This window comes from Geotrypetes seraphini, chromosome 9 (genome assembly GCF_902459505.1).
Source record: "Geotrypetes seraphini chromosome 9, aGeoSer1.1, whole genome shotgun sequence".
Lineage (NCBI taxonomy): Eukaryota > Metazoa > Chordata > Amphibia > Gymnophiona > Dermophiidae > Geotrypetes > Geotrypetes seraphini.
In genome coordinates this window covers 22,009,379-22,034,127 of record NC_047092.1, presented here as the reverse complement: position 1 = coordinate 22,034,127, position 24,749 = coordinate 22,009,379, and the positions used below count along the sequence as shown (strand labels likewise).

The window sequence follows — 24,749 nt, the reverse complement described above, 5'->3', positions numbered from 1 at the left end:
TTAATAATAATTTATCAGATAGATTTAACTTGCGTAGGGGAGTTAGACAAGGATGTCCTTTGTCCCCCTTACTTTTTGATATTATTTTAGAACCCTTATTAATTGCAATTAATCAAACTAAGGAGATAAAGGGAATCCCATTTTCTTACTGGGAATTTAAACTTTCTGCATATGCGGATGATATATTATTATATTTAAGAGATCCGGGGAATACTGTTCCAAGTTTACTTAATCTTCTAGAGAAATTTGGGAAATTTTCTGGATATAAAATTAATTGGAATAAATCGGAAATTCTTCCAATTAATGTTCACTGTACCAAAGGATTATTTGATTCATATTCATTTATTTGGAAAGAAGAAGGATTAAAATATTTAGGAATTATTATCAAAAATACAATTGAAGATACAGTCAAAGAAAATGAAAAACTTTTATTAAAAAAAATAACAGAAATGTGTGAGCAATGGAATCCTTTACATCTTTCTTGGTGGGGAAGAGTCCAAACAATTAAAATGATGATGTTGCCTGTGGTTTGTTATCAAATGAGTATGATACCAATATTTTTTCAGGGGTCATTCTATAAAAAGTTAAATAATATTCTTACAAAGTTTGTTTGGTTTGGGAAAAGACCCAGAATTGCTTTAGTATCTTTACAAAGACCAATTGTGGAGGGAGGGGTAAATTTTCCAAATTTTTATAGGTACCATCAAGCCTATATTCTAAGACAGGGTATGTATTGGATCCTCCCAGATCTCATGGAGAATGTACCAGATTGGCTATATCTAGAATGGCGGCTCCTGTTCCCACTACATCTAGAACATCTAATTAGTATAAACATGCCAAGAAGATATAAGGATAACAGAATTTTATTGGATACTTGGAAGACGTTAAGATATGTTAGTAATCTATCACCAGAACCAATTGCTAAATCATTAAATCAATCAATTTGGGTAAACTCCAGGATCAAGATTGGCGGATACAAAATCGTCTGGAAACAATGGATAATTGCAGGTATACGAACATTGAATGATATTATTTCAGAAGGAACAATGCTTAGTTTTTCACAATTGCAACATAAATTTGGATTAAATAAAACACAATATTTTAAGTGGTTGCAATTGAAGCAAGCTATTCAGGCAGGGTTCCCTGAATGGAAAGATCTTAATACCCAATATAGTCTGCAGGTTCTATGTTTCCAGGCGGATTTCTTGGGTCACCAAGCCGCAAAATGGTATAAATTGTTAAATGGATTTTTAAATAAAAAAAAGAAAACTGGACTTAGGGATATTTGGAGTATTGAGATTGGTCAGACAATATCTGAGTCTCAATGGCCACGATTTTGGTCCTGGAGATTAAGATTTACAAAGTCAGCATCTATGAGTCAAACTTGGATGTTTTTGTTACATAGAGTTTTATGGACCCCTACGCGCTTACAAAAGATAGATAGTACTAGATCTAATAGATGCTGGCATTGCAGAATAGAAGTTGGAACATTAGACCACTTAATTTTTTTTTGTCCCTGTGTAAATGCATTTTGGAAACTAATTTGGCCCCAAATTAATGAATTACTAGAAAATCATGTAGGACTCTCATATGATACTATACTATTTGGTACAGCAATGAGAACTCAGAGTCCGATTACAGCAAACAATAACAAACTATTATTAATATTGACAGGGGTCGTCATGCAACAAATAACTCAAAATTGGAAGGATTATACCAAATTAAACTATACATTTTGGTGGAATTCAGTAAGTCATATATACAAAATGGAAAAAACAATAGCATTACAACAGGGAAATATTCATAATTTTAAGAAAATTTGGGAACCATTGACTCGTTAATCCAATGATCAGATTTCATAGCACATTAGTAATGATTATATTAGAATGGGGAGGGGAGGGGAATGTATATTATATGGATTTAAGAAATGAAAAAAGGGGAGGGTTATATTTTATGTGATAAGATGAATTATTTGTAATCACAATTTTTCATGTATTAATTGAAGCTTTATGTACAATTAAATTATTGTAAGAATGAAAAATTTATAAATAAAATATTTAAAAAAAAAATTAAAAAAAGAAAAGCTAAGAATCTCACCTCCAAATGCATACTAAATGCAAAAACTTACATACCTTTAGGCCTTTAGCCGCCATTTTTTGTGCATTGAGACACGGGTTAGCGTGTTCATTTTTGATGAGGTTTTCCACCTGAACACCTTAGCCACTACTGTGGCGGTGGGAGGGTTCTGTCTGAGGGTTTTCCTCCCTGTGGGGGCTTTTTAGCTCATGCTTTTACCTTCCACTAAATCATTGTGAAAGTGTTATTGTTGTCAACTGATCTTTCCTGCCATCACCATCATAAGTTATGTTAGATTGCTTTAAAAACTATGCGCACTATCTTAGAGTCCAATTTGAGACTTAGGCACAAGGCACAAGGCAAAATCTCATGGTAAGAAAGTCAGTCACAGAGAGATTAAGAGCGACTGCAGCCCATAATAAGGACACACACACACACACACACACACTTAGTTACAAAGCAGAATCCAGAGACCACAGCATGAGGCAGGCAGCCACTAGGATACAAAAAAACATTTATATACAACATCATGTACACAAAAATACTTGTGTCATTTAATATTAACATTTTTAAATAATGTTATCTGTTTTACACTAGTACATGTAAACTTCTGCAATGTGTGATGGCAGATGAAAAACATACATGTTCCTCAGGTCACAAGCTAAGAGGAGAGGGTTTCCATAACCTCAGAACAAATTTGAAGAGAAAAATAATTCCAGTGGCTCAAAAAACATGAATCTGGAGAGGATGCTTGATGAATGTGGCTATTATGGCGAAAGGGTGTAATAATTACTACAGCTTGTGGTTCTGGTAGATATGACGTGTGATGTATGACAGAAGGGAGATGTAGTAAGAAGGGAAAAGCTTACTACTTATAGTCCGGTATTTCCCATGTCTGTCCTGAAGTACCCCCCTTACAAGCCAGGTTTCAGGCTATCCACAATGAATATACATGAAAGATTTGCATATAATGGAAGCAGTCTATGCAAACTGAGTTTATGCATATTCATTGCAGATATCCTGAAAACCTAACTTGCAAATGGGGTACTCAAGGACTGACTTGGGAAACACTTTTATGCACCATGGTTCTTGAAGGGTTCTAGCAACGGCTATGGCAGGTGATCTAGCTAAGGACAATATGAACTTACTTGGCTGGCAAAATATGGGTTTAGGCTAGAACACCCACTGCCTGCAGACCAAGATTTTGGTGGCTGTTACACTTCCAAAAGGGTAAGCTGGAAACAACAATTTAGGTCTATGGCACATGAGATTTTGGAAGGATAAAACCTTCATGGCCTAAGAGAGGTCAAGTAATTGCAAGGGAGGCAATTTCAAGGAGTAACCCCCTTGCAAGACCATGAAACATGAAGCTAGAAGGGTCTCGCGAAGACCTGATGTCTGAAGCGTGATGGTGAATAGATGAATAAAGCCTTTTAAGGGCTGAAGAAATGTGTGGTTTTGGGACAATGGACTGTATGGATGTACAAACAGCTCTGGAATAGAGAGGGGGAGGCATAATAGCTCATGTAATGTGTGAGATGTAAAACCGATGGATGTGTAAATAATTCCTATCTGCTTAGAATAGTGGGTTGGATTGGTGTTTACTGATGTCTGTGGGTCCTGGCTTTGGGATGTTGAATTTGATGAAGCATAAGAATTCCTGAGATCTGTTTTGGAAAAGGCAGCTAGCAAGCATAACAATGTTTTAAGGCTTGCTTACATTCAGCAGGCTTCTGGGGTTAAAATGGTCTTCTCCAATGGCAAAGATATTATAATACAAGTAATTCATAACAGACAGGAATATAACCTATTCTCCTCACCTACAGTAACACACACAAGCTGCAGCTAACTAGACACAGGAACAAGGACGGTTCTTACCTGCTAATTTTCTTTCTTTTAGTCTCTCCAGACCGGCACAACTTCACTGATAGGTAATAGCTCACCATGACCTGCAGGTGGAGACTGAGACATAATCCGTTGGCTCTAGTACAAGTAGGCTGTGCAGTCCCAAGTACAATCAGTCTGCCGAATAGCCAAACAGAACTAAGAAGCTAGTAAGTGCAAATTATAACAGTAACAACACTCCCCACAGGAATAAAAACTAACAGAAATACTGTTGGAAATTGAATAGGAGAAGGACCTTCAGAAAACGTCCCCACAGTTCGCCAGCTACACTAAAAGTCGCTGTTCTTATAATCTCCCCATACCTGCCAAAAACATTAGATCCCGCAGAAAAAACCCGCACTCTTCACGTGAATCCCTCTTCATGCGAATCCCGAAAGCAAATACAGACAGGGAAGGGGCTGTGCCAGTCCAGAGAGACGAAAAGAAAGCAGATAAGAACCTAATTTCTCCTTCTTAAGCGTCTCTCCAGACTGGCACAGTTTCACTGATGGGATGTACCAAAGCAGTACCCATCATGGGTGGGACCCCCGAAGGGCCGCCACAAGCATGCGCTCCCTGAACACCATGTCCCGATGTGCCTGAACCTCCACACGGTAGTGCCACACAAAGGAATGGAGAGAAGACCAGACTGCCACTTTACAGATATCTACTGGAGGCACCAGGGAAGACTCAGCCCAAGAAGCAGCCTAACCCCAAGTAGAATGAGCCTTGAGAAATTCCAGAACAGACTTCTTTTAAAGAAGATACACAGAAGCGATAGTCTCCTTGATCCAGTGTGCAATGGTGGACTGGGTGGACCACGAACTGGTTGACATGAAAAGGCGAAGCACTTGCAAAGGGAAACCCTGTTCACCATCACCCAAAGCTGACGAGAATTCCCCTTCGCACCAGCCGGCACACTGCGAACACAGGCCAGCTGCATCGACCTCGTGTCTGGAGTACAATAAGCACTTTTCCCCTTTAAAAGTGCTCACTGCACAATCCGCTGCTAGCTGAAAGAAAACATGCCGGTTAGCAATAAAAATTAATAAATTCAATTGAAGGCTTCCCTTCAGACCCGCACTGCCTCAGGAATTTTTTTTTTTTTACTATAACTTTACTTGAACAGACCCCACTGGCTTTCTAAGACATATGCCTTGCCGGTATCGGTGGCAAGGCTTACAGCTGAAGCACCTCTAAAGAAAAAATTTCAGGGAGCCAGGGGGAGGGACTTGACCCGTCAAGTATGACATCTCGGAGGTTGGATGAACCCCCATAAGGGTCTCCCCAAGCTCAATACTGCACCACAGATGGGGACCAGAAGGCTACTACACAAATTCCAACAGCCCTACACTAAACCAGGGAAGACTGCCCAGGCTTATCACCTTCATCTGCTGGAGACTGAGAGTAGACTGATTGTACTTGGGACTGCAAAGTCTACTTGTACTACAGCTAAAAGTTTATGTCCCAGTCTCCACCTGCTGGTCATGGTGAGCTATTACCCATCAGTGAAGCTGTGCCGGTCTGGAGAGACGCTTAAGTATATGCCATTAAATAGTATATGATAACCAGTCCAACCAGCAGCTGATAGAAATATAAAATCTTCCAACCGATGGCATGAAGAGCAAATGGAATAACTCAGTTCAGTTGCCACAGTGGAGCCAAAGTTCTCATTCATGGGATATGGGGCTTCGCCACATGAGTGTCATATTCCTCTTTATCTGATAAATCATCTTCCTCCTCCTCCTCAACTTTTTTATCCAGTTCAAAATTCTGTTAATTCAGGAGGGAAAGAGGAAAAAAAAAGTCAAGATACAGAACAGATCTCAGTGCTGCATCATACCATGAATAGACAAGAGAGACACATCCACACACACCCACTGGGACAAAACAAATTCATGAAACTTGTATAAAAATACTGTTTTCTCCCCAAAATCTATGGGACAACTACCTAAAAGTGGAGGTGGTATCAACCAAATCAAAAAACAAAATCATAGCATGCTTGATCAGAGAGAGAAGCTTAGCTTATTAAGATTTCTATATCACCTCAACAGAATGATGCTCTAGATCAGTGTTTTTCAACCCAGTTACACCCATTGACTGGCAGAAATAAAATAATTATTTTGTGGATCAGCAAACTACTAGGACTAAAATTTAAAAACCCCGTTTCCGCCCCATCTCTGCGAGCTCGGCACCTCAGTAACTATAGAAAAATAGACAAATATAGTGCAAAATATAAACAGCAGATATAAATTCTCAAAACTGACACGTTTTGATCACTAAATTGAAAATAAAATCATTTTTCCTACCTTTGCTGTCTGGTGATTTCATGAGTCTCTGGTTGCGTTTCCTTCTGTCTGTGTATCCTTTCTTTCATTTCTTTATTTCTGTACTCAGGCCCAAGAATTATCCCTTTCTGTTCCCTCCGTCTTTCCTTCCCATGTCTTTAGTGCCCCCAGTGCCTCCTTACCATATCCTTAGTGCCCCTTCCTGTCTTTAGTGCCCCCAGTACCTCCTTCCCATGTCCTTAGTGCCCCCAGTGCATCCTTCCCATGTCCTTAGTGCCCCTTCCTATTTTTAGTGCCCCCAGTGCACCCTTCCCATGTACCTCTCACTGCCTTCCACACTGCCTTCCACACCACCCCCGAAGCCAGCCAGCCTGCCTGCCTGTCTACCTCTCTCCCTCCCTCCCTGGCCAAACCCAGCCTGCTTGCCTGCCTACCACCTTCCCTCCCTGCCCCACAAAAAAAAAAGCCTCCCTTCTTCCTTTCCCCTGCTTACCGCCCTGCCGCTGCTGCTACAACCGATAGGAAGTCTTCTTTCCAACGTCAATTCTGACGTCGGAGAGGACGTTCTGGGCCAGACAGCGATTGGCTGGCCCAGAACGTCCTCTACGACGTCAGAATTGACGTTGGAAAGAAGACTTCCTGTCGGCTTTAGAAGTAGCTATCAAAAAAATCGGATCTTTGTTCAAGTTGTCCAACCCATAACAATAAACATTAAGAAAAAAAGGGGTTTATAGAGGATAATTTATAAAACATCTGATTTAGTAGATTAATTTACTACACATCAATGTCTGATTACTTTTTATAAATACTTAACCCTAAAACCATTTTTTAATATCATGTACAGAACAACCATACTATCAGTGTATTAACCTGCTGTGTGGATTAAGAGGTTGAAGTATCATAAAGGATACATGGTTCTCAGTAAAGAGACTTCTTATAACTTGGATGTTATTTCAAGTCTTCATCCTGAATATGTATAATGTAATCATTTACTTCAAACCTCCTTCCTACCTTAAAAAAAATTTATTTAATAATGTTTAATTAGGATAAAAAACTAATAAACTAAGGGTGCATAAACCTATCTCTATCTTTTATTTAAATTAGTTGGTAAATATATGTTGTTAACTTAATTTACTTAATAATGTCCTATTATTCACTACATCAAATGTATTTTTATATTTTTGTATTAAAGAACAGCAACACTTATCTTAGTGGCTTCCTAGCCAGGACCAACATTGGTGGGTCTATGAAGTAATCAGACATTGATGTGTAGTAAATGAATCTACTAAATCAGATGTTGTATAAACTATCCCCTTTAACCCCCTTTGTTCTTGGGCTTTAGCAGTAGCGGCAGGGTGGTAAGAGAAGGGGACCCGGGGAAAGGAAGGAGGGAGGGACAGGAAATGATTGCCTGTCCCGTTGTCCCCGAGCACAGCTTCAGGATGCTGTCCCGAAGCTGTGTGTGGGGACAACGGGACAGGAGGTCTGAAAACGGACCTATGGTCATTTTAATCTTGCCGGCCCTGTGCGGACCGGCAGAAATTTCCTGCGGACCGGCAGTTGAAGAACAGTGCTCTAGATCATGTCCAAGGTTTTAGAATTGTCTTAGATAGATACAAACCTCACGGTAAGATTGGGAGCAGACATACATCTAAATTAACAAATCTTCTGTCCATCAAATACATAATCATCCCCTCAAACAGTTGCAGTTGACAGCCCACTTTATCTCATTTCAATACTGTCAAACACATTTAGGAATCTTTTAAATAATGTAAGTGAGAAGACAGAATACTATTAGGAGTGTACAAGCAAACAAATTGTTTTGTTTTTCCTATTTTTTGTGGGTTTTAGTTAGTTCGTTTGGTTTTTATGGGGGAGGGGTTGTAGTTTTGGGTTTTTTTTTTCAAATTTACGTTTCAGGGAAGTTTTGTCAATAGTGCACAGTATTGTGAAATAGTGTGCACAACAGGCACATTACCCTTCAATAAGGGATACTGAAGAACTAGGCACTTAACACGTCAATAAACGTCTGTGACAGGTTAAAAATATGAAATAAGAAATGTTGTTGACATTTCCCATGCCATTTCAAATGATCACACATCCCTACTGTCTACAGCAGGGGTCTCAAAGTCCCTCCTTGAGGGCCGCAATCCAGTTGGGTTTTCAGGATTTCCCCAATAAATATGCATTGAAAGCAGTGCATGCACATAGATCTTATGCATATTTATTGGGGAAATCCTGAAAACCCGACTGGATTGCGGCCCTCAAGGAGGGACTTTGAGACCTCTGGTCTACAGTGTCATAATAAGTAAGAAGAACTGAACCCTGCTAGGCCTAAAAGGGTCCTATCAGCCAACAGCTGTTGTGTGATTATGCGAGAGCAGCAGGGTCTTACCTCTAGTTCCTGCATGACCTGATCCATAAAATCCTGTGAATCCTGCTTGTAAGACACTGCCAACTTTATGGCATCTGTAAAGAGCTGAGGAGAAACCAGGAATTTTGTAAATTATCAGATACAACTACCGGACATGGAGCTGAACTGTTAAAACTGCCCAGGATTTCTCCCACTCCAGTTTAGTGATGAGACAAGGTCCAGCTTCTGCCCTTCAACCACTACAGCCATTTTATTCTCTCCTTTCCCCCTTCTCATACGCTGCAACAGATGACATAAATTTTATCATGCACATGAGGCTCTATTAGCAGGAAAGAGTTAACTATTGATAACACTAAGACCAAAATCACCAAGCATCAAGATCTAAGGACTTATATTTCTTACTTAACAAAAAAAAAACACCCTTTCAAAACTTCAAGTGGGGAATCCAATCACTGCCTGTATTCCCTTAGCCTGCTGCTAGAGTCTTCCCACCTCTAGCAGCAGGCTAAGGGAATACAGAAGTATTGGCTTTCTATGCTATCTGCTCTGTGTAACCTCCCCTTGCCCAAATACTTGCAGTCTGATTCCTCTCCGCTAGCTCCATCATCATATGAGCATGTGGGATATCTCAGAGAAAAAGAGATAATGGTTACTGTGGATGGGCAGACTAGATGGGCCATTTGGCCTTTATTTGCCATCATGTTTCTATGTTTCTATATATTTATTTAGGAAGCTTATATTCCACATGTACAGGAACATATTCCTATTCAATGCTTTCTACAAAATTATATCCATAAAATATATGGATCTCCCCTATTACCATTCCAAGTCACTGCAGTCCTTATGCACAGATCCTCCTGACCCTGTATGGATCTTTCATGTTAAGTGTCATGGAGTCCCCATCCCACATACATGAATTTCCTATGACTCCCTTCCCCTCTCTCTCTCAATTGTTTTTACTTGTAAATTAAATTTATAATGCTCCTTATCAGATTTTTTTTCTATTGTCCAACATATGTTTTCAAGAGTCAGAACCTCTAGGAGTTATTCAGGCAGGAAACTTACCTTCACTACATTGGTGCCATCTGCGGCAGAGACAAAATAGAATGGTAGATTCAGCTTCTTGGCAAAGTTGAAATTCTTTTGAGTGACTTTCAAGTCCGCTGCAGGGATTCAACAAGGGAAGATTAGGTTCTTACCTCACTAATCTTTTTAGTAGAAAGGCATATAGTCTTGAACCAGTGGGTTATTCACCTCTAATCAAGAGTTGTGTAGAAGGAATCATGTAACTTTTTTCGTCTCCACTTCCTGTATCTCTGGACTGTGCTACAGCTCCTCAGTTTGCACCAAAGCACTATACAATGAGAAATAAAAAGAAGGGACACGGAAACTCCCAACGAAGCCAAAATCTGCTCTGCTCCTAAGATCTTAGAAAGGTAGCTATGACCATCTGTGAGTATCCCTTCCATGCTAAGGCTGCACGCACAAGAGCCATGCCATAAGCCCAAAAGCATTCTGGATCCTCTAGGGCAATTGGGCCCTGCAAGAGAAGAGTTGGATGAAGTGGCAATTTGAGACATTTGGCTCTCTGTAGCCGAACTAGATGCACGAACCACAGCCGACACAGCCAGTGTGGAGCAACCAGGATTCTGCCAATAACATGACCTATCATGGGCCACAGGGAAAACATGTACAACAGTCCTTTCTCTGGACAAGATTGTACTAGGACATCTATGCCAGCGCTTCTGGTCTCAAACTTTTGCCTGAAGAGCCAAGAGACTTTTTTGTTGGCTGCTGACACCATCAGATTGAACATCAGATTCCCCCACCGACTCGCAATGCTACTGAAGTTCTTCTGGGACAAGTGTCACTCCCCTGGGTCCAGGGTCCACCGGCTGAGAAAGTCAGTCTGCACACTGTCCACTCCCGCCACCTGTGCTGCTGATGCCTGCAGGTAAACTTTTGTCCAGTGAGACACCTTCAACTCATAAGTAGAAGATAAACCTGAGGAGCTGCAGCACAGCCCAGAGATACAGAAGGTGAAGTTGAAAAAATGTACATGATGCCATCTACACAACTCGTGATTAGAAGTGAGTAACCCACTGGTTCAAGACTCATGTACCTTTGCACTAGTAAACATTATTACACACTATTCATGCAGCAACCCTGCCAGCATAGGTGTGAAATCCTGTGGTGTTTCTGGAGGGGAGCCTGCCAGAGAATAATAATAATAATAACTTTATTCTTATATACCGCCACAATCTTGCGACTTCTAGGCGGTTTACAATGAAGAGAAACTGTACAAACAGCGAATTACAGAGTATAGCATTGAACATCTAGTGATAGTAACAGGAGAGTTACATGTTCTGTGTATTACACAGTTTCACAATGAGTAGCATTATACAGTCGACGGTATTCAGAGCATTAGTAGGAGAGAGAGAAAGGAGATTGCGCTTTGTGTTACAAAGGTGCAAGACTGCAAAGGTGAGAAAGATAACATAGGATGTTGATGAGAAGTAAGTTGTTAACTTGGTACATTTGAACGAAGGACAGGCACCAGTGGGAAAACTGGTAACAATTAGAGGTAGAAATTTTGGCAGAAGGAGTAGACGGGCTCCTTGGGATGGGAGGAGGCTCCGATTTTAGGGGAGAAGTCTGGTTAGGAGTGTGTGGTCTGAGTGAGCAGGGTGAAGGAATGCTGAGAGACTGCCCTTGTACTGAGCAAATAGCCACTTTATTTGGGGCAATCTCCATGCTTCAAGTGCAATCATTCTCCTTTAATTACAGTCTCATACCATTCTCCTCCTGTTCCTTCTTTGTACATGGCCCTTGGAATAGTGGTTAAAGCTAGCAGAACACTCACCATCAATTTTATTGGCTACTACAATGCAGGGTATCTCAGGCCTGTACTCCCTCAACTCTTGATACCATGTATTGAGATTCTTGTATGTGATCTTTCGTTGCACATCAAACACCTGCAAATATACAACATAGAAGGAAACTTACTGCTGCCTCACTATGTATAGAGTGGGACTAGTGTTGTATTAACCACAGCCTCAAAAGACTGAAGAGAAACACAGTTGCCTAATTAGAAATACAGCACTTGTTTGTTTTTTTTCTTTTACTTAGACCCCGGTTCGTTTACAGAAGTTAAATAGCTCTTTTTTTTTTTCCAATTCTTTATTCATTTTTTCATCTTACACCAAGTGAACAATATTACATCAGTTAATTCCTATACATCACTTTCAAATTATTTCTTATTATTATTTCAATACATATTTTAAATCCCTCCCACACCCTCCCTTTCCACAAATAATGTAAATCAAACATATCAACAGAAATGAAAAGAGGAGAGTCCAACCAGGAAAAAACAAGCCAAAACTGCAGATGTGTACAACGATGTAGGCAAAATTTATTGTGACAACCAAACTATATATTAAAACCTTTTTACCAAACAGGGGACCCAACACGGTCCGTGTTTCGGACAACCTTCATCAGGGGTCCTATTAAGTACAGATATAACATAAAACACAATATTAAAAATACAATATTATAAACAGATATGATAATAAAGGTAAAAAGATAACAAATAATAAAGGTAAAACAACCAGATGATCTTTGTGACCATAAACTATAAATTACTAAAAAATACTAATAACATGAGGACATGTTTTCAAAAAAAGGGGGGGATAAGTGCGCATGCAATGTCACTAAAATGCATGCACAAAAGGTAACAAACAGTCAAAATACGAAAATAAGTGACTACTAGTGTTTATTTTGTTGCTAAAAAAATTTTTATCTATTAGTATCATAAATGATAGAATTTCAAATGTTTTATATATATGCATTTGTTGTAAGATGAAAAATGAATAAAGATTTATTAAAAAAAAAAAAATCCAGGTTATTTAGGAGTCATTAACAAAATATTGTAATGATTGAATATTATTTTTCCTCTTAAGTTTCCAAGTTTATTATAAATTTGATAAATTGCTTATTCATAATTTACTAAGCGAATTACAGTAAAATCCATAGTAAACATACAACATACGATTTAAAATTAAGATTGGCTAATGCTCTTCCCCATATTATAGGTATGCCTCAAACAGGATTCGTTGCTCAAAGACATTCATCTCATAACACCAGATTAGCATTCCATATGTTATACTTAACAAAGAAAATGAATGAGCCTACTTTTGCTGTTTCTTTAGATGCAGAAAAGGCTTTTGATAGAATAGAATGGACATTTATGTATCAGGCTATGGAATGGTTTGGTATAAGTCCTGGATTCATACAAATGATACAAACATTATATAGCTCCCCCTCTGCTAGATTATATATAAATAATACATTTTCAGAAAAATTTAATCTACAGAGAGGAGTTAGACAAGGATGTTCCTTGTCTCCTTTACTGTTTGATATAGTTTTAGAACCCTTAATATTAGCAATCCAACAAGTAAAGGAAATACAAGGTATACCTCATTCAGATAGAGAATACAAAATATCAGCTTATGCTGATGATTTATTATTATATTTGAGGAATCCAGAATCCACCATTCCACAATTGCTTGAACTAATTGATAAATTCGGAAAGTTTTCAGGATATAAGATAAATTGGAATAAATCAGAAATACTTCCATTAAATGTACACTGTACAAAAGGTTTATTTAATACATTCTCTTTTGTTTGGAAGGAGGATACTATTAAATATCTTGGAATTTGGATTTCAAAAGATTTATTACAAAAAGTGACAGAGATGTGTGAACAATGGAATCCTTTACATTTATCTTGGTGGGGAAGAGTACAAACAGTTAAAATGATGATCTTACCTGTAGTTTGTTACCAAATGGGAATGATACCAGTTTTCTTTCAAGATTTTTTTTATACAAAGTTAAATAAGGTATTGACAAAATTTATTTGGCTTGGGAAAAATCCCAGAATTGCTTTAGTGACATTAAAAAAGACCAATTGCGGAGGGAGGGGTAAATTTTCCCAACTTCTATAGGTATCATCAAGCCTATATTTTACGTCAAGGTATGTATTGGATCCTCCCAGAGCCCACTGATAATATTCCAGATTGGTTCTGGCTTGAATGGAGACTCATGTTTCCTTTACGTCTCAGTCATGTAGTTAGTATCAAAATGCCAAGGCTATACAAAGAACATAAAATATTCATGGATACATGGAAAACTTTAAGATATATAAGTAATCTAACTCCTATTCCAATTAGTAAATCAACAACTCAAACGATTTGGTTAAACCCCAAGATCAAAATAGGCGGTTTCAAAATAATCTGGAAAAACTGGATGACAGCAGGTATTCGTATTTTAGATGATATAATAAAAAATGGAAAGTTGCTGGAGTTTTCACAATTGCAACATAAATTTGATCTTAAAAAAACACAATATTTTAAATGGTTGCAATTGAAGCAATCCATTCAGGTAGGGTTCCCTGAATGGAAAAATCTTACTAATTATCACAGTTTGGAATTCCTGTGTTTCCAGATTAATTCAACAGGTCATGAAGCTGCACAGTGGTATAAATTAATATCCGATTATATAAATAAAAAACCAAAAAATGGTCTTAGAGACATCTGGAGCATTGAGATAAAGCACCAAATTAGTGCATCTCAATGGCCACGACTTTGGTCTTGGAGGCTAAAATGTACGGTATCAGCATCTATGAGACAAACTTGGTTTTTTCTTTTACATAGAGCTTTCTGGACCCCTGTTCGATTACAAAAAATAGATAGCTCTAGGTCAAATAGATGCTGGCACTGTCATGTTGAAATTGGGACATTAGATCATCTTTTATTCTATTGTCCATTCATCTTAACATTCTGGAAATCAATCTGGCCCCAAATAAATAGGATGTTAGAAAATCCGGTAGCCTTGACATATGATACCATATTATTTGGAACAACTATGAGAGAAAAAAGTCAAATATCATCAAGTAATAACAAACTTCTTTTTATTTTAACTGGAATAGCAATACAACAAATCACATTCAATTGGAAAAAACATGACAGATTAAATTATACATTCTGGTGGAATTCTGTATGTCATATATACAAAATGGAGCTCACTATAGCAACACAAAAAGGACATGTAGATAAATTTCAAAAAATATGGAGACCATTAACTGAATATTGTAAAGAATGATTAATTTTCCCATGTATAGAATTTGATTAGAAGAAAAAGAGATCATATCTCTAAATATTATATAATATATTAATACTAGATTTATAATATGAAATATGGATAAAATAACATTTAAAAATTTTATTCATGTATTACTGAATAGAAGGGAGGGGGGAGGGGATGGTATATTATTATATTAACTAAGAATTATATAAATTTAGTTTTCTGAAATATTAGTATGAATTTATATTGTTGATGTCACATATGAAAATGAATAAAGATTTCTCATTCAATATTGATAGGGAGGGAGAGAGGGAGGGGAGATTATTATATTCAATAATAATTATATTAATTTAGATTTCTTACATAATATTATAACTTTATAAAATATTGATTTTCTAAAGAAATTTTAAATTTGATATTAATCTGTAAGTTAATCAAGTATGATTATTCAAGTTTATAATGAATTTATTTGAAACACTTGTTGTAACATAAGAAAATGAATAAAGATTTATAAAACAAAAAAAAAAAAAAAAATTTAGTTAAAAAGGGTTGGACGAACAGACATACCGACAGAATTGAATACGAAGGGAGTAAGGGGGTAAAGTTACAAAATTAATAATTTTGGAGAAAGAAAAGAGCTATAGAGGGAAAAAACATAAGGAGGGGCATCCATTTTTCTTTCTTTTGTTTTTTAATTTTTTAGTAGGGAGTCAACTGCACTGTATATATTCCATTTAGAGGTCATGTTTAAATGATTTTTATTATTCCAGCAGTAAGAAGCAAATACAAACAGTAGTACCATTCAGGAAATAACATTTTCAACAATATAATCAGTTCCCCTCCCATTCCCCCCCTCCCCAAGAATCCATGGCCAGTCCAACAGCTGAGAGTGGGAATAAAATCTTAAAGATTCAAAAGTCTACTGCGAGCACGCGGTGTGAGATCCTGCCAGAAGTGCTCCCACACCTGACAAAATTTGCGACCCGGGCCAAGACTCAAGTCTCCCACCATGCGTCTCTCCAGTGTTGCGTGCACTATCATTAGGGATCTCCATTGTGCATATGACGGGGGATCACGGGAGAGCCAGTTGGTGAGGATGGCTTTTTTTTCTCATCAAAAGGGCTCTGGAGATAAATGCTGACATTTACCTGGGTTTGGGCGAGGCTATATTATAAAATCCAAATAACACCCTCGGTTGCGGAAGCCATCGCCTTCCCCAAAGCGATGTGGTATATAGGCCAAGATGTCTCCAAAACAGTTGGATTGCGGGGCAGGCACAAAACATGTGACTCAAATATGCGTGAGCCTGATTGCATTTCGGGCAAGAATGCGACGCAGTAATTCCCATCCGGGCTGCACGTTCCGGTGGAATGTATCCATTTAGAGGTTAAAAGCATCTTTAAACAGAAAGGTTTTTAAGTTATTTTTAAAACGGCTAATGTCTTTTTCATCTCTTATATATTGAGGTAGGGAGTTCCAGACTTGGGGGGCCACTATTGAAAACATATCATGACGTCTAGTGCCAATAACTTTTAAGGAAGTAGTCCTTGTGCCGTAGAACGAAGAGAGCGAGATGTGTTATACGGAATGAGCATCCTATTCAGTGTTCTCCCCAGCGCTTTTCAGCCAGGCGCTCCGCCCAGCAAATTTAGATTACCGCCCGGCTGTCATCTGCCGAATCCTGCTGCCACCACTGCTTAACGCTTAGCCTGAAGAGCCGCCGAAAGACGGGGGGGGGGGGGGTAGAGAAGAGAAGCCGGCACGGACCATTAGAGCACCGGAGCATGCGGGAGATAGGCCTGCCACGGAGGGAAGCTTACTTGCTCACTTCAGGCCTTTCTCGCTGCCGGGTCCTGCCTACTTTCTGTTTCCGCGAAGGCAGGACCCGGCAACGAGAAAGGCCCGAAGTAAGCAAGAGCAGCAAGTTGTAAGCTTCCCTGTCGCTGACCTTTGGGAGATAGGTCAGCGACGAAGGGAAACTTGCAACTTGCCTTTGTCTGTAGCGAATCTGCCGGGTGTGTGAGACGGCGGGGGGGGGGGGTTAATGGGAGGAGAAATGCTGCTGTACCCAATTAGAGGGGGAGGGGAAAGAGAAATGCTGGTGCTTCTGCTGTACCCAATTGTGGGGGGGGTAAGAGAAATGCTGATGCTGCTGCTGTACCCAATAGGGGGAGGGGGAAGAGTCATGCTGCTGCACACAATTAGGGGGGAGGGTGAAGAGAAATGCTGATGATACTGCTGTACCTAATGGGGGGAGGGGAAGAGAAATGCTGCTGCACCCAATTGGGGAGAGAGAGGGAAGGAGGGAGAAGGAAGATCAGGAAAAGGAGGAAAGAGATGCAAAGACCATGGGAGGGAGGGAAAGGAGATACCATACCATGGAATGGAAGAGAGAGATGTCAGGGCATATGGGGGGGAGAGGAAGCAGGGCCAAATTAAAGGATAGGCCCAGTAGGCACAGGCCTAGGACCTGAAATGGTCAGGGGGTCCCGCCAGTGCTGTGCTTTGGGGCCTCACCCTTGCTGGATTCGCTGGCAGCAGCAGCCTCATCATCATCCTGGGCACCCCCCCAACCCGATCTGACCCTCCTATCTCTCCCTCCTTCCCTCATCAGTGACGTGCCAGAGGGAATCATGGCAGGAGAAAGCCCCGAAGCAGCCTGCTTAGAGTAGAGCAGTGCTGTTTAGAGTCTCGTGATGGGAGGAGGAAGAGATAGGAAGGTTGTGGGGGGGGGAGAGTAGCAGTCTGCCCCGGGTACTCAGCCTGACATCATGAACTTCTTTGGCTAGCAACAGCATTTACAATTCACTGCTGTTGCCAGCTTCAGGCCTTCCTCTCTGCCGGGTCCTGCCTACTTCTGTTTCTATGAAGACAGGACCCGGCAGAGAAGAAGGCCCGAAGCTGGCAACAGCAGCGAATTGTGAATGCTGCTGCCTGAAGAAGTTCATGACGCCAGGCCTTGGGTGACAGAAGGAGGAAAGGGAGCAGAGGGGGAGAGACTTGCTGCACCCAACTGGAGGGAGAAAGAAGATGAGGGAGGGAATGAAACGAGATGCCAGGGATTGGAGGGAAGGAGGAAAGTATGCCATACCAAGGGAAAAGGAAGGGGGAAAGGAAGAAGAAGATGTCAGAGCATGGAGGGAGAGGGAGAGATGGAAGAAAAGGAAAGAAGTGAGATGCCAGAGAATCAGGGAAGGGAAGATACCAGACTGTGGGGTGCGAAGGAAAGAAAGGAGAAGAGAGAGTTCCCAGAGCATAGGGGACGGGGTGTTGACAGAGAGAGAAAAATGGAGAGGTGGCAGAGCTGAAATCAATCATGTACAAAGGAGAAGAGAAGAGGCACAGGATAGACAGTTTATTGAAGGAGCATAAAAAGAGGGAAGATGCCATATGGAACGGGAAGAGGGTGGACAGTGGATGGAAGGGGCTGATGCTGCATGGAAGACAGAGCGGACAGATGCTGGCTAGAAAGAAGAGTGAAGACAAGATGATTAAAGCAGAAACGACAAAAGGTAGAAAAAAAGTTTTTTGGTGCTTTACGTAAAATCAAGTAGTATTGTATCTATTGATTAAAGTTTATAAATAGGAAATGGAAATAAGGCAGTTTTTTGGGGACTAAACCCCTTTCCTCAGGTCAGGACAGGATACCATACCATAACAGCAGGGGTGCCCAAATGGTCGAGCGCGATCGACCAGTAGATCACAAAGGCAATGTGAGTCAATCGCGTTGCCTTGGCAATCTTTTTCTTCCTGCCTCCCTGAGCCAGGCCAGGTGCGTACAAGCGCCGGACTCATAAGACTTCACCTCTAACGTCAATTCTGACGTCAGAGAGGAAGTTCTGGGCCAGCCAATCGCTGCCTGGCTCTTCCTCTCCGACGTAAGAATTGGCATCAGAGGTGAAGTCTTGTGAGTCCAGCGCTTGTATATTCCTGGTCTGGCTCGTGGAAGCAGGGAGAAATTGGCATGGTGGCTTAGGGGGTAGGGAAAGAATCGGGGAAGTGGAGAAATTGGCGCGATGGCTTAGGGGGGGGGCAGAGGGTGAGAGAAAGAAAGAGAGACAGAAAGAAAAGGGGAGGGGCAGAAAGAAAAAAATATTGGATTTATAGTCAGAAAAAGGAAGTGCAAACAGAGACTCATGAAATCACCAGACAAAAAGGTAGGAAAAATGATTTTATTTTCAGTTTAGTGATCAAAATATGTCTGTTTTAAGAATTTATATCTGCTGTCTATATTTTGCACTATGGCCCCCTTTTACTAAACCGCAATAGCGGTTTTTAGCGCAGGGAGCCTATGAGCATCGAGAGCAGCGCAGGGCATTCAGTGCATCTCCCTGCTCTAAAAACCAGTATTACAATTTAGTAAAAAGGGAGAGGATATATTTGTCTATTTTTGTATAGTTGTTCCTGAGGTGACATTACATAGAATCGTCTGCCTTGACCTCTTTGAAAACCCGCGGAATATAAATGATAATTAACATTTTCTCTGCGTACAGTGTGCTTTGTGTTTTTTTTTTTATTTTATTGTTGGTAGATCATTTTGACTTGGTCATTTTAAAAGTAGCTCGCAAGCCCAAAAAGTGTGGGCACCCCTGCTATACAGTCATTTCTTGTATGACTGGATGAGCTATATTTATCTTTTTTTTTTAGTTGTTTAAATTCATGCAGAAATAAATGGCTAGATTGAACCTAATGACTTCATTAATGCCTTTCCCTTTTTTAGACCTCTATACCATTTGAAAGAGGGCAAATACTTCTTAAATTTAGTAAAAATATTCTGGTACAAGTATCAAACCTTAAAAAAGGAAGTCATATTGAGCATTGGAAAATAATAATAATAATTAACTAATAAAAATAGTATACATTTAGGGCTCCTTTTACTAAGTTCCGATAGTGGTTTTAGTGTGCGCTTAGCGCACGGAGGAATTGCCATGCGCGCTAGATGCTAACGCCAGCACTGAGTTGGCGCTAGTTTTCCCACGTAGCGCAGGGGTTTGCGCGCGCTAAAAATGCTAGCGCACCTTAGTAAAAGAGGGGGTTAATTTTCCCCACCACCAAATTTCCCCATCCCGCCCCACCCGGCTACTTTTTCATGCCACCCGGCTGGAAAAAATTTCTGGGGAGAACACTGCTATTTATAAATTGCGGTTCACTAGTGGATAGGGTTTTAAATACTAGAAGCAAAATTTTAAAGGTAATGCGGTGGTTAATGGGAAGCCAATGTGAATTGACCAAGAAAGGAGTTACATGATCATATTTTTTACCGTTGTGAATAAGTTTGACGACAATGTTTTGAATTATCTGTAGACGTTTCTTTTCTTTTTGAGTAATGTTTAATGTAAATATGTATGTCCAAGGTGGGAGGTGGGGGGAGAGGGGAAGGTTATTTTGGTTTGATTATATTTTTTTCAAATTCTTTATTCGTTTTCAATCTTACATCAAGTGCACATACAATAAAACAATACAATTAAACACATCACTTGACAATCTTTCTGATTTATCTTACAATACATAAAATTACCACCCTCCCTTCCCATCATTCCTTTATTATTTCCCCAATAAGAAAAATGTAAAATATACCTCCCCCTCCCCCTAATCATTAGACAGTGTATATTATTATTATTATTTGATTATTAAAGTAAGGTATATAGGAATGGGGATTATGGTAGGCTTTCTTGAATTTAAAGAATGTTATTGATTAGGGGGAGGAGGATAAATTATCATATGGATTTTAACAGAATATTAAGTGTTGTATCTGAGTTTAAAATGTTATATATGCTGTTACACTTATTGTAAGTTTTTAAAAATGAATAAAGAATTAAAAAAAAAAAAAGAAATACAGCACATGCATGCTACTGCATACTCCCCAGGTGTGTCAGATGCTTGGAAAGCAAGGTATTTTGCAATATGGACGCATATTGAAAGCATGTAAGTGATGGCAGCTGAACAGTATTTATTATTCTGGGATGTAGTGCTGGAAGGCATGTTAATCTATGATTCCAGGACTTTGGGAGTAAGTTTTATAATGACAAGCATGGGGATAGCATATGAAACAATGAGGTGGTCAAAGAACAAATATTCCTTACCATTATACAGGCATGTGCCTTATGATAATAGGAAGCGTGCATGCTTTGGAACCTTTCCTGTCCTGCTGTGTCCCAGAAATCTAAAAGGAGCAAATGCCAACATAAGTACAGCATACAATAATTGTGGATTTTTATTTGGAAGGTTCTGTACCTAATGGGGACTCCAAGGAGCCAGCTGTTTTGAACACCTTCAGCTGACAACAGCTGAGGTAGCACAGTGTTTCCACTAGTGCTGCCCGATTCAGGGAAAAATATTTCGATTCGATCTGCTGAATCAATTTTTCAATGACATAGCTTCTTAAGTTTAAACATTTTATTTAACCAAGGCAATATCAATATCATGTCAAAAAACAGGAACATCCAATCTATAACATAGCTTTCAAATTAGTTAGAAACATGGGTGGTGCTAGCAGGGAAGAGGGCCAGAGAGAAGGAGAGGCGCTGGCGCCGGCTGACTGCCTACAGAATGTGCCTCTCCTGTAGGCAGTTAGCCAGCGCTGGTGCCTCTCCTCCTCCACAGTGTGTTGCGGCACACCTGAGATCTCAGGAGGCACACAGTTTGCGATACACTGCCCTAATCCCTTGAATTGCTAAATGTTGTGGCTTGATATGAATTCAGGTATCAGCAGACTGCCTTCAGCTGTTGGGTCCCTCTGCTATCCCTGCGTTGTTCATCTCTCCCTCTCCCCATTTTGCCTTCCTCCCCCAAGTCCATCTCTCTCTCGCCACCAAGTCCATCTCCCCCATCCGTCATCTCCTCCCCTCCCCCGCATCTACCTTTATTTTGTTGTAAAATTTGTTGCCGGTGGCAGTAGCGAATCTAGCGATCCAGAGAGCTATCCTGCCGCCTCTTCTGGTGTCTTCTCTCTACTGTGGTCCGCCCTCAGTAACAACCTCCTGTTTCCGCTGGGGCTGCTGCAATGCAGAGAAGACACCCGAACTAGCGGTAGGGTAGCTCTGTGAATCGTATTCACTACCACCGCTCGCAACAACTTTTGCATTGAATTAAATGTAGATGCAGGGAATTAGATAAATGCTGTTGGAGGGAGAAGGGTGACAGGATTGATTCTGGGAAGGAGTCACCAGTAAAAAAAGAAAAGAAGCCAGGGAGATGTGGGCTCACCTTGCTGCTGATCTGCTCATACAGGCCCACTCAGGCGTTCCCTTTGCAGAAGTCCTTTCACGAAACAGGAAGTTACATTAGATGGAAGGACTCCAGCAGAGGGAAAGCCCAAATGAGACTCTGTAAAATACATTGCGACAAGGGGGCTGGTTCTACTGCTCATGAATTGGTGAGTCCAGTTTTTTCTGGAAACGAATCAGGAATCGGGCATCTCTATTTTCCACTGCTGGCAGAACTACAACTTCTACTGAAACCATTTGCTTCTGCAGCTATCAATCCCACAAATAAGTTGGTGCAGCTAAAAGCTTAAGCCACTATCCAATTTCAGAACTTTGTCAAATTAAAAAAAAAACACAACAACTGTATTTGTCAAAAACCTTAAACATAAGACAATTTGTATCCGCTTTACTTAAGGATTATCTACTGTTCTCCCCTATACAGTCTCTTGCCCCAGCAACCAGAGCCTGCCTCCCTAATTCTGCTGCTCACTTAGCTAGAGATTGCTCTGCCCCACAGCTGGTCTCTCATCTGGACAACATCCTTCCTAATGCCACCCCTTACACAACAGCAGAACCCGATGTGGGTTTCAGCATTAGAACAACAAGAAGGCAGCAGGGATACAGGTCAAACAGAGATCCACTGGCACTGCTGTGTCTCAATATCGGAAGGGGGATGCAGAGAAGATTGTAATACAGCAACAGAGGTGTGCGAGTACACATTATACTGTGAACATGAAGGTATGCGTCAGGTCAGGGCTGAGGAACACTGTCTGGGCTACAGTGCAGCTGCAAGGTCAAGCTAGGACAATACTTACATCGTATGGGAAAATCCCTGAAAGACAGAAAGAATGTTTAGAAAGTCTTACCCACAAGGATCGTCTTCCCATCCACAGTGGTAGTGTATTTGTACAGCGTAAGAGCAAACGTGGACAGCTGCTGAGGGCGACTGTGATTGGGTTAAGTAGTTAAAATGTGGATAGCATCACACAGGCTTCCATCCCATATCCCAGTCAGCCAGTCACTAATTCTTGCTGGGAGGAGAGACACTACAGAAGACAGTCTGAGGTTTAGTAAGAGAAGGGATTCAGGTGTGTCCTATCCCTTTTCCTCTTAACACCATCCACTGAAGCTGTCCTAGCAGCATAGAAGACAAGAAGCCACTGGCCTCTAGAGTGCTGCAGCTTCCACAGAATTTAAGCTGGGCACTACATGTGTTGGAGAATATCAAGGAACACTAAGTGCTAAGAGTGGGGCAAGTTTCTTCGAGTCAGTACTGATGGACTACTTCAGGATGCCATTAAGCAGTATTTTGCCCTTTGAGCCAGAATTGGGGAATGTCTCAAACTGACTCCATGCTCAACTACTGTGTGGCAACACTATGCTGGTAAAGATGCCATAATTTAGATATGGCACTAAACTGTGGTTTTGTCTACTTTGCAGACATTAAAATATTCAGCAATGATCTTCTATTGTAACCCACCATTTATAACTCTTTTGTAATCCGCCTTGAACCGCAAGATAATGGCGGAATAGAAATCTTTAATGTAATGTAATATAATCCTAGGATACAATTCACAAAAAGTAGGCTAAATTCCAGTGGTGGCTGTGTTGAAACTTTCCTTATACAAACAATCTGCTCTCCTCTGTGGTTTATGTGTGCCCCTTGTATGTATAGTTCTGTGCCTTAGCAAAAAGGAACGATAGGAAAGAGGCAACCAAATACTTCCAAAGCATAAAAAGTGCAGAGGACAAAATGAAGTCCTACAAAAATACCATGAGAGTCCAAAGAAATACTAGCACAGGAATGTTAAAAAGTATCTACACTTACATTCACTGTCTACATTTCTGTGACACTAAGCACCATACAATTAGAAAATGGATTTACTGAAGCAGCACCTATGGGAAAGTATTATTCACCATTATGGAATCAGAGCACCTTTGACTTACCATACCTTTTTCATGGGGTAGGAGTGAGAGGGTCACATTTTGCATCCTTCCTTGCAGAGACACTACAAAATCTAACATCCTACATATTCAAAGACAGCCTTCTATCAGATGCAAAAAAAAGTGTATTTACAAGAATTGATATATTGTTAATCAAAGACAATCACAAAAGCTGTTTAAAATGTCCCATCCAAGTAAAAAAAAACCAAACCAGTTCTAGATGCAAGGATAAGAGCAAAGTATAAAACCAAATCTAAGAAGAAAGGAAGACAATGTGGGCCAATTATGCTGCAAGACTGGAGAACCTAAATACCAATGGCTTCAAACAAACATTCTCAAAAACTTTTGCACCCTTTTTAATATATGTATTAATGGAGATCTCTAACCTTATCCTATAGGAAGCGAACTGCACATGGAAGATACCAAACAGTAAAAAGCAGCATCGTGTGATTTCCAGTTTTAAAACAGATAGGGAGGAGTAACCTAGTAGTTCGAGCACTGGGAAGACAGCGGGAGAAGTCCAGTTCAAATCCTACTATTGCTCCTTGTGATCTTGGACAAGTTACTTAACCCTCTATTGCCTTAGGTACAAACTTTGAGTTTCTACTGAAAATGATGTGAACTAAATCCAAATTAGAGAATGACACGGTGATAAAATTCATCACCGTTCCCGTCCCCGCGGATAACCGCGGGAAATAATCCCATGTCATTTTCTAGTGTCTATTTCAACCTCGGTCTTTCTACACCAGCATTCTTCAAAGCAAAGCTTGCGGGTCAGTGGTTGTGCCCAATTATACTCTAATTCTTCCCTCTCTCCTTAAAGAATCAAATGAAGATG

At 40.2% G+C, this 24,749-nt stretch overlaps 1 protein-coding gene across 8 annotated transcripts in view; it reads right to left on the bottom strand.

Annotated features, from left to right (window-relative positions):
- Positions 1–2,573: 2,573 nt before the first annotated feature.
- The window catches only part of RABL2B (RAB, member of RAS oncogene family like 2B), a 28,442-nt gene continuing 6,266 nt past the window's right edge, over positions 2,574–24,749 (bottom strand). For 6 of the 8 annotated variants that reach the window (XM_033958079.1, XM_033958082.1, XM_033958078.1 and 3 more), the window contains exons 5-10: positions 22,834–22,913; positions 20,846–20,925; positions 11,486–11,597; positions 9,688–9,785; positions 8,644–8,727; positions 2,574–5,733 (exon numbers count right to left, since the gene is read on the bottom strand). In XM_033958079.1, coding sequence (XP_033813970.1) covers positions 5,635–5,733; positions 8,644–8,727; positions 9,688–9,785; positions 11,486–11,597; positions 20,846–20,925; positions 22,834–22,913 — 553 coding nt within the window. In that variant the 3' untranslated portion in view covers positions 2,574–5,634. Of the gene's footprint in view, positions 5,734–8,643; positions 8,728–8,752; positions 8,902–9,687; positions 9,786–11,485; positions 11,598–20,845; positions 20,926–22,833; positions 22,914–24,749 lie in introns of those variants that run through there. The other 2 variants (XM_033958086.1, XM_033958085.1) reach the window with 2 other exon arrangements.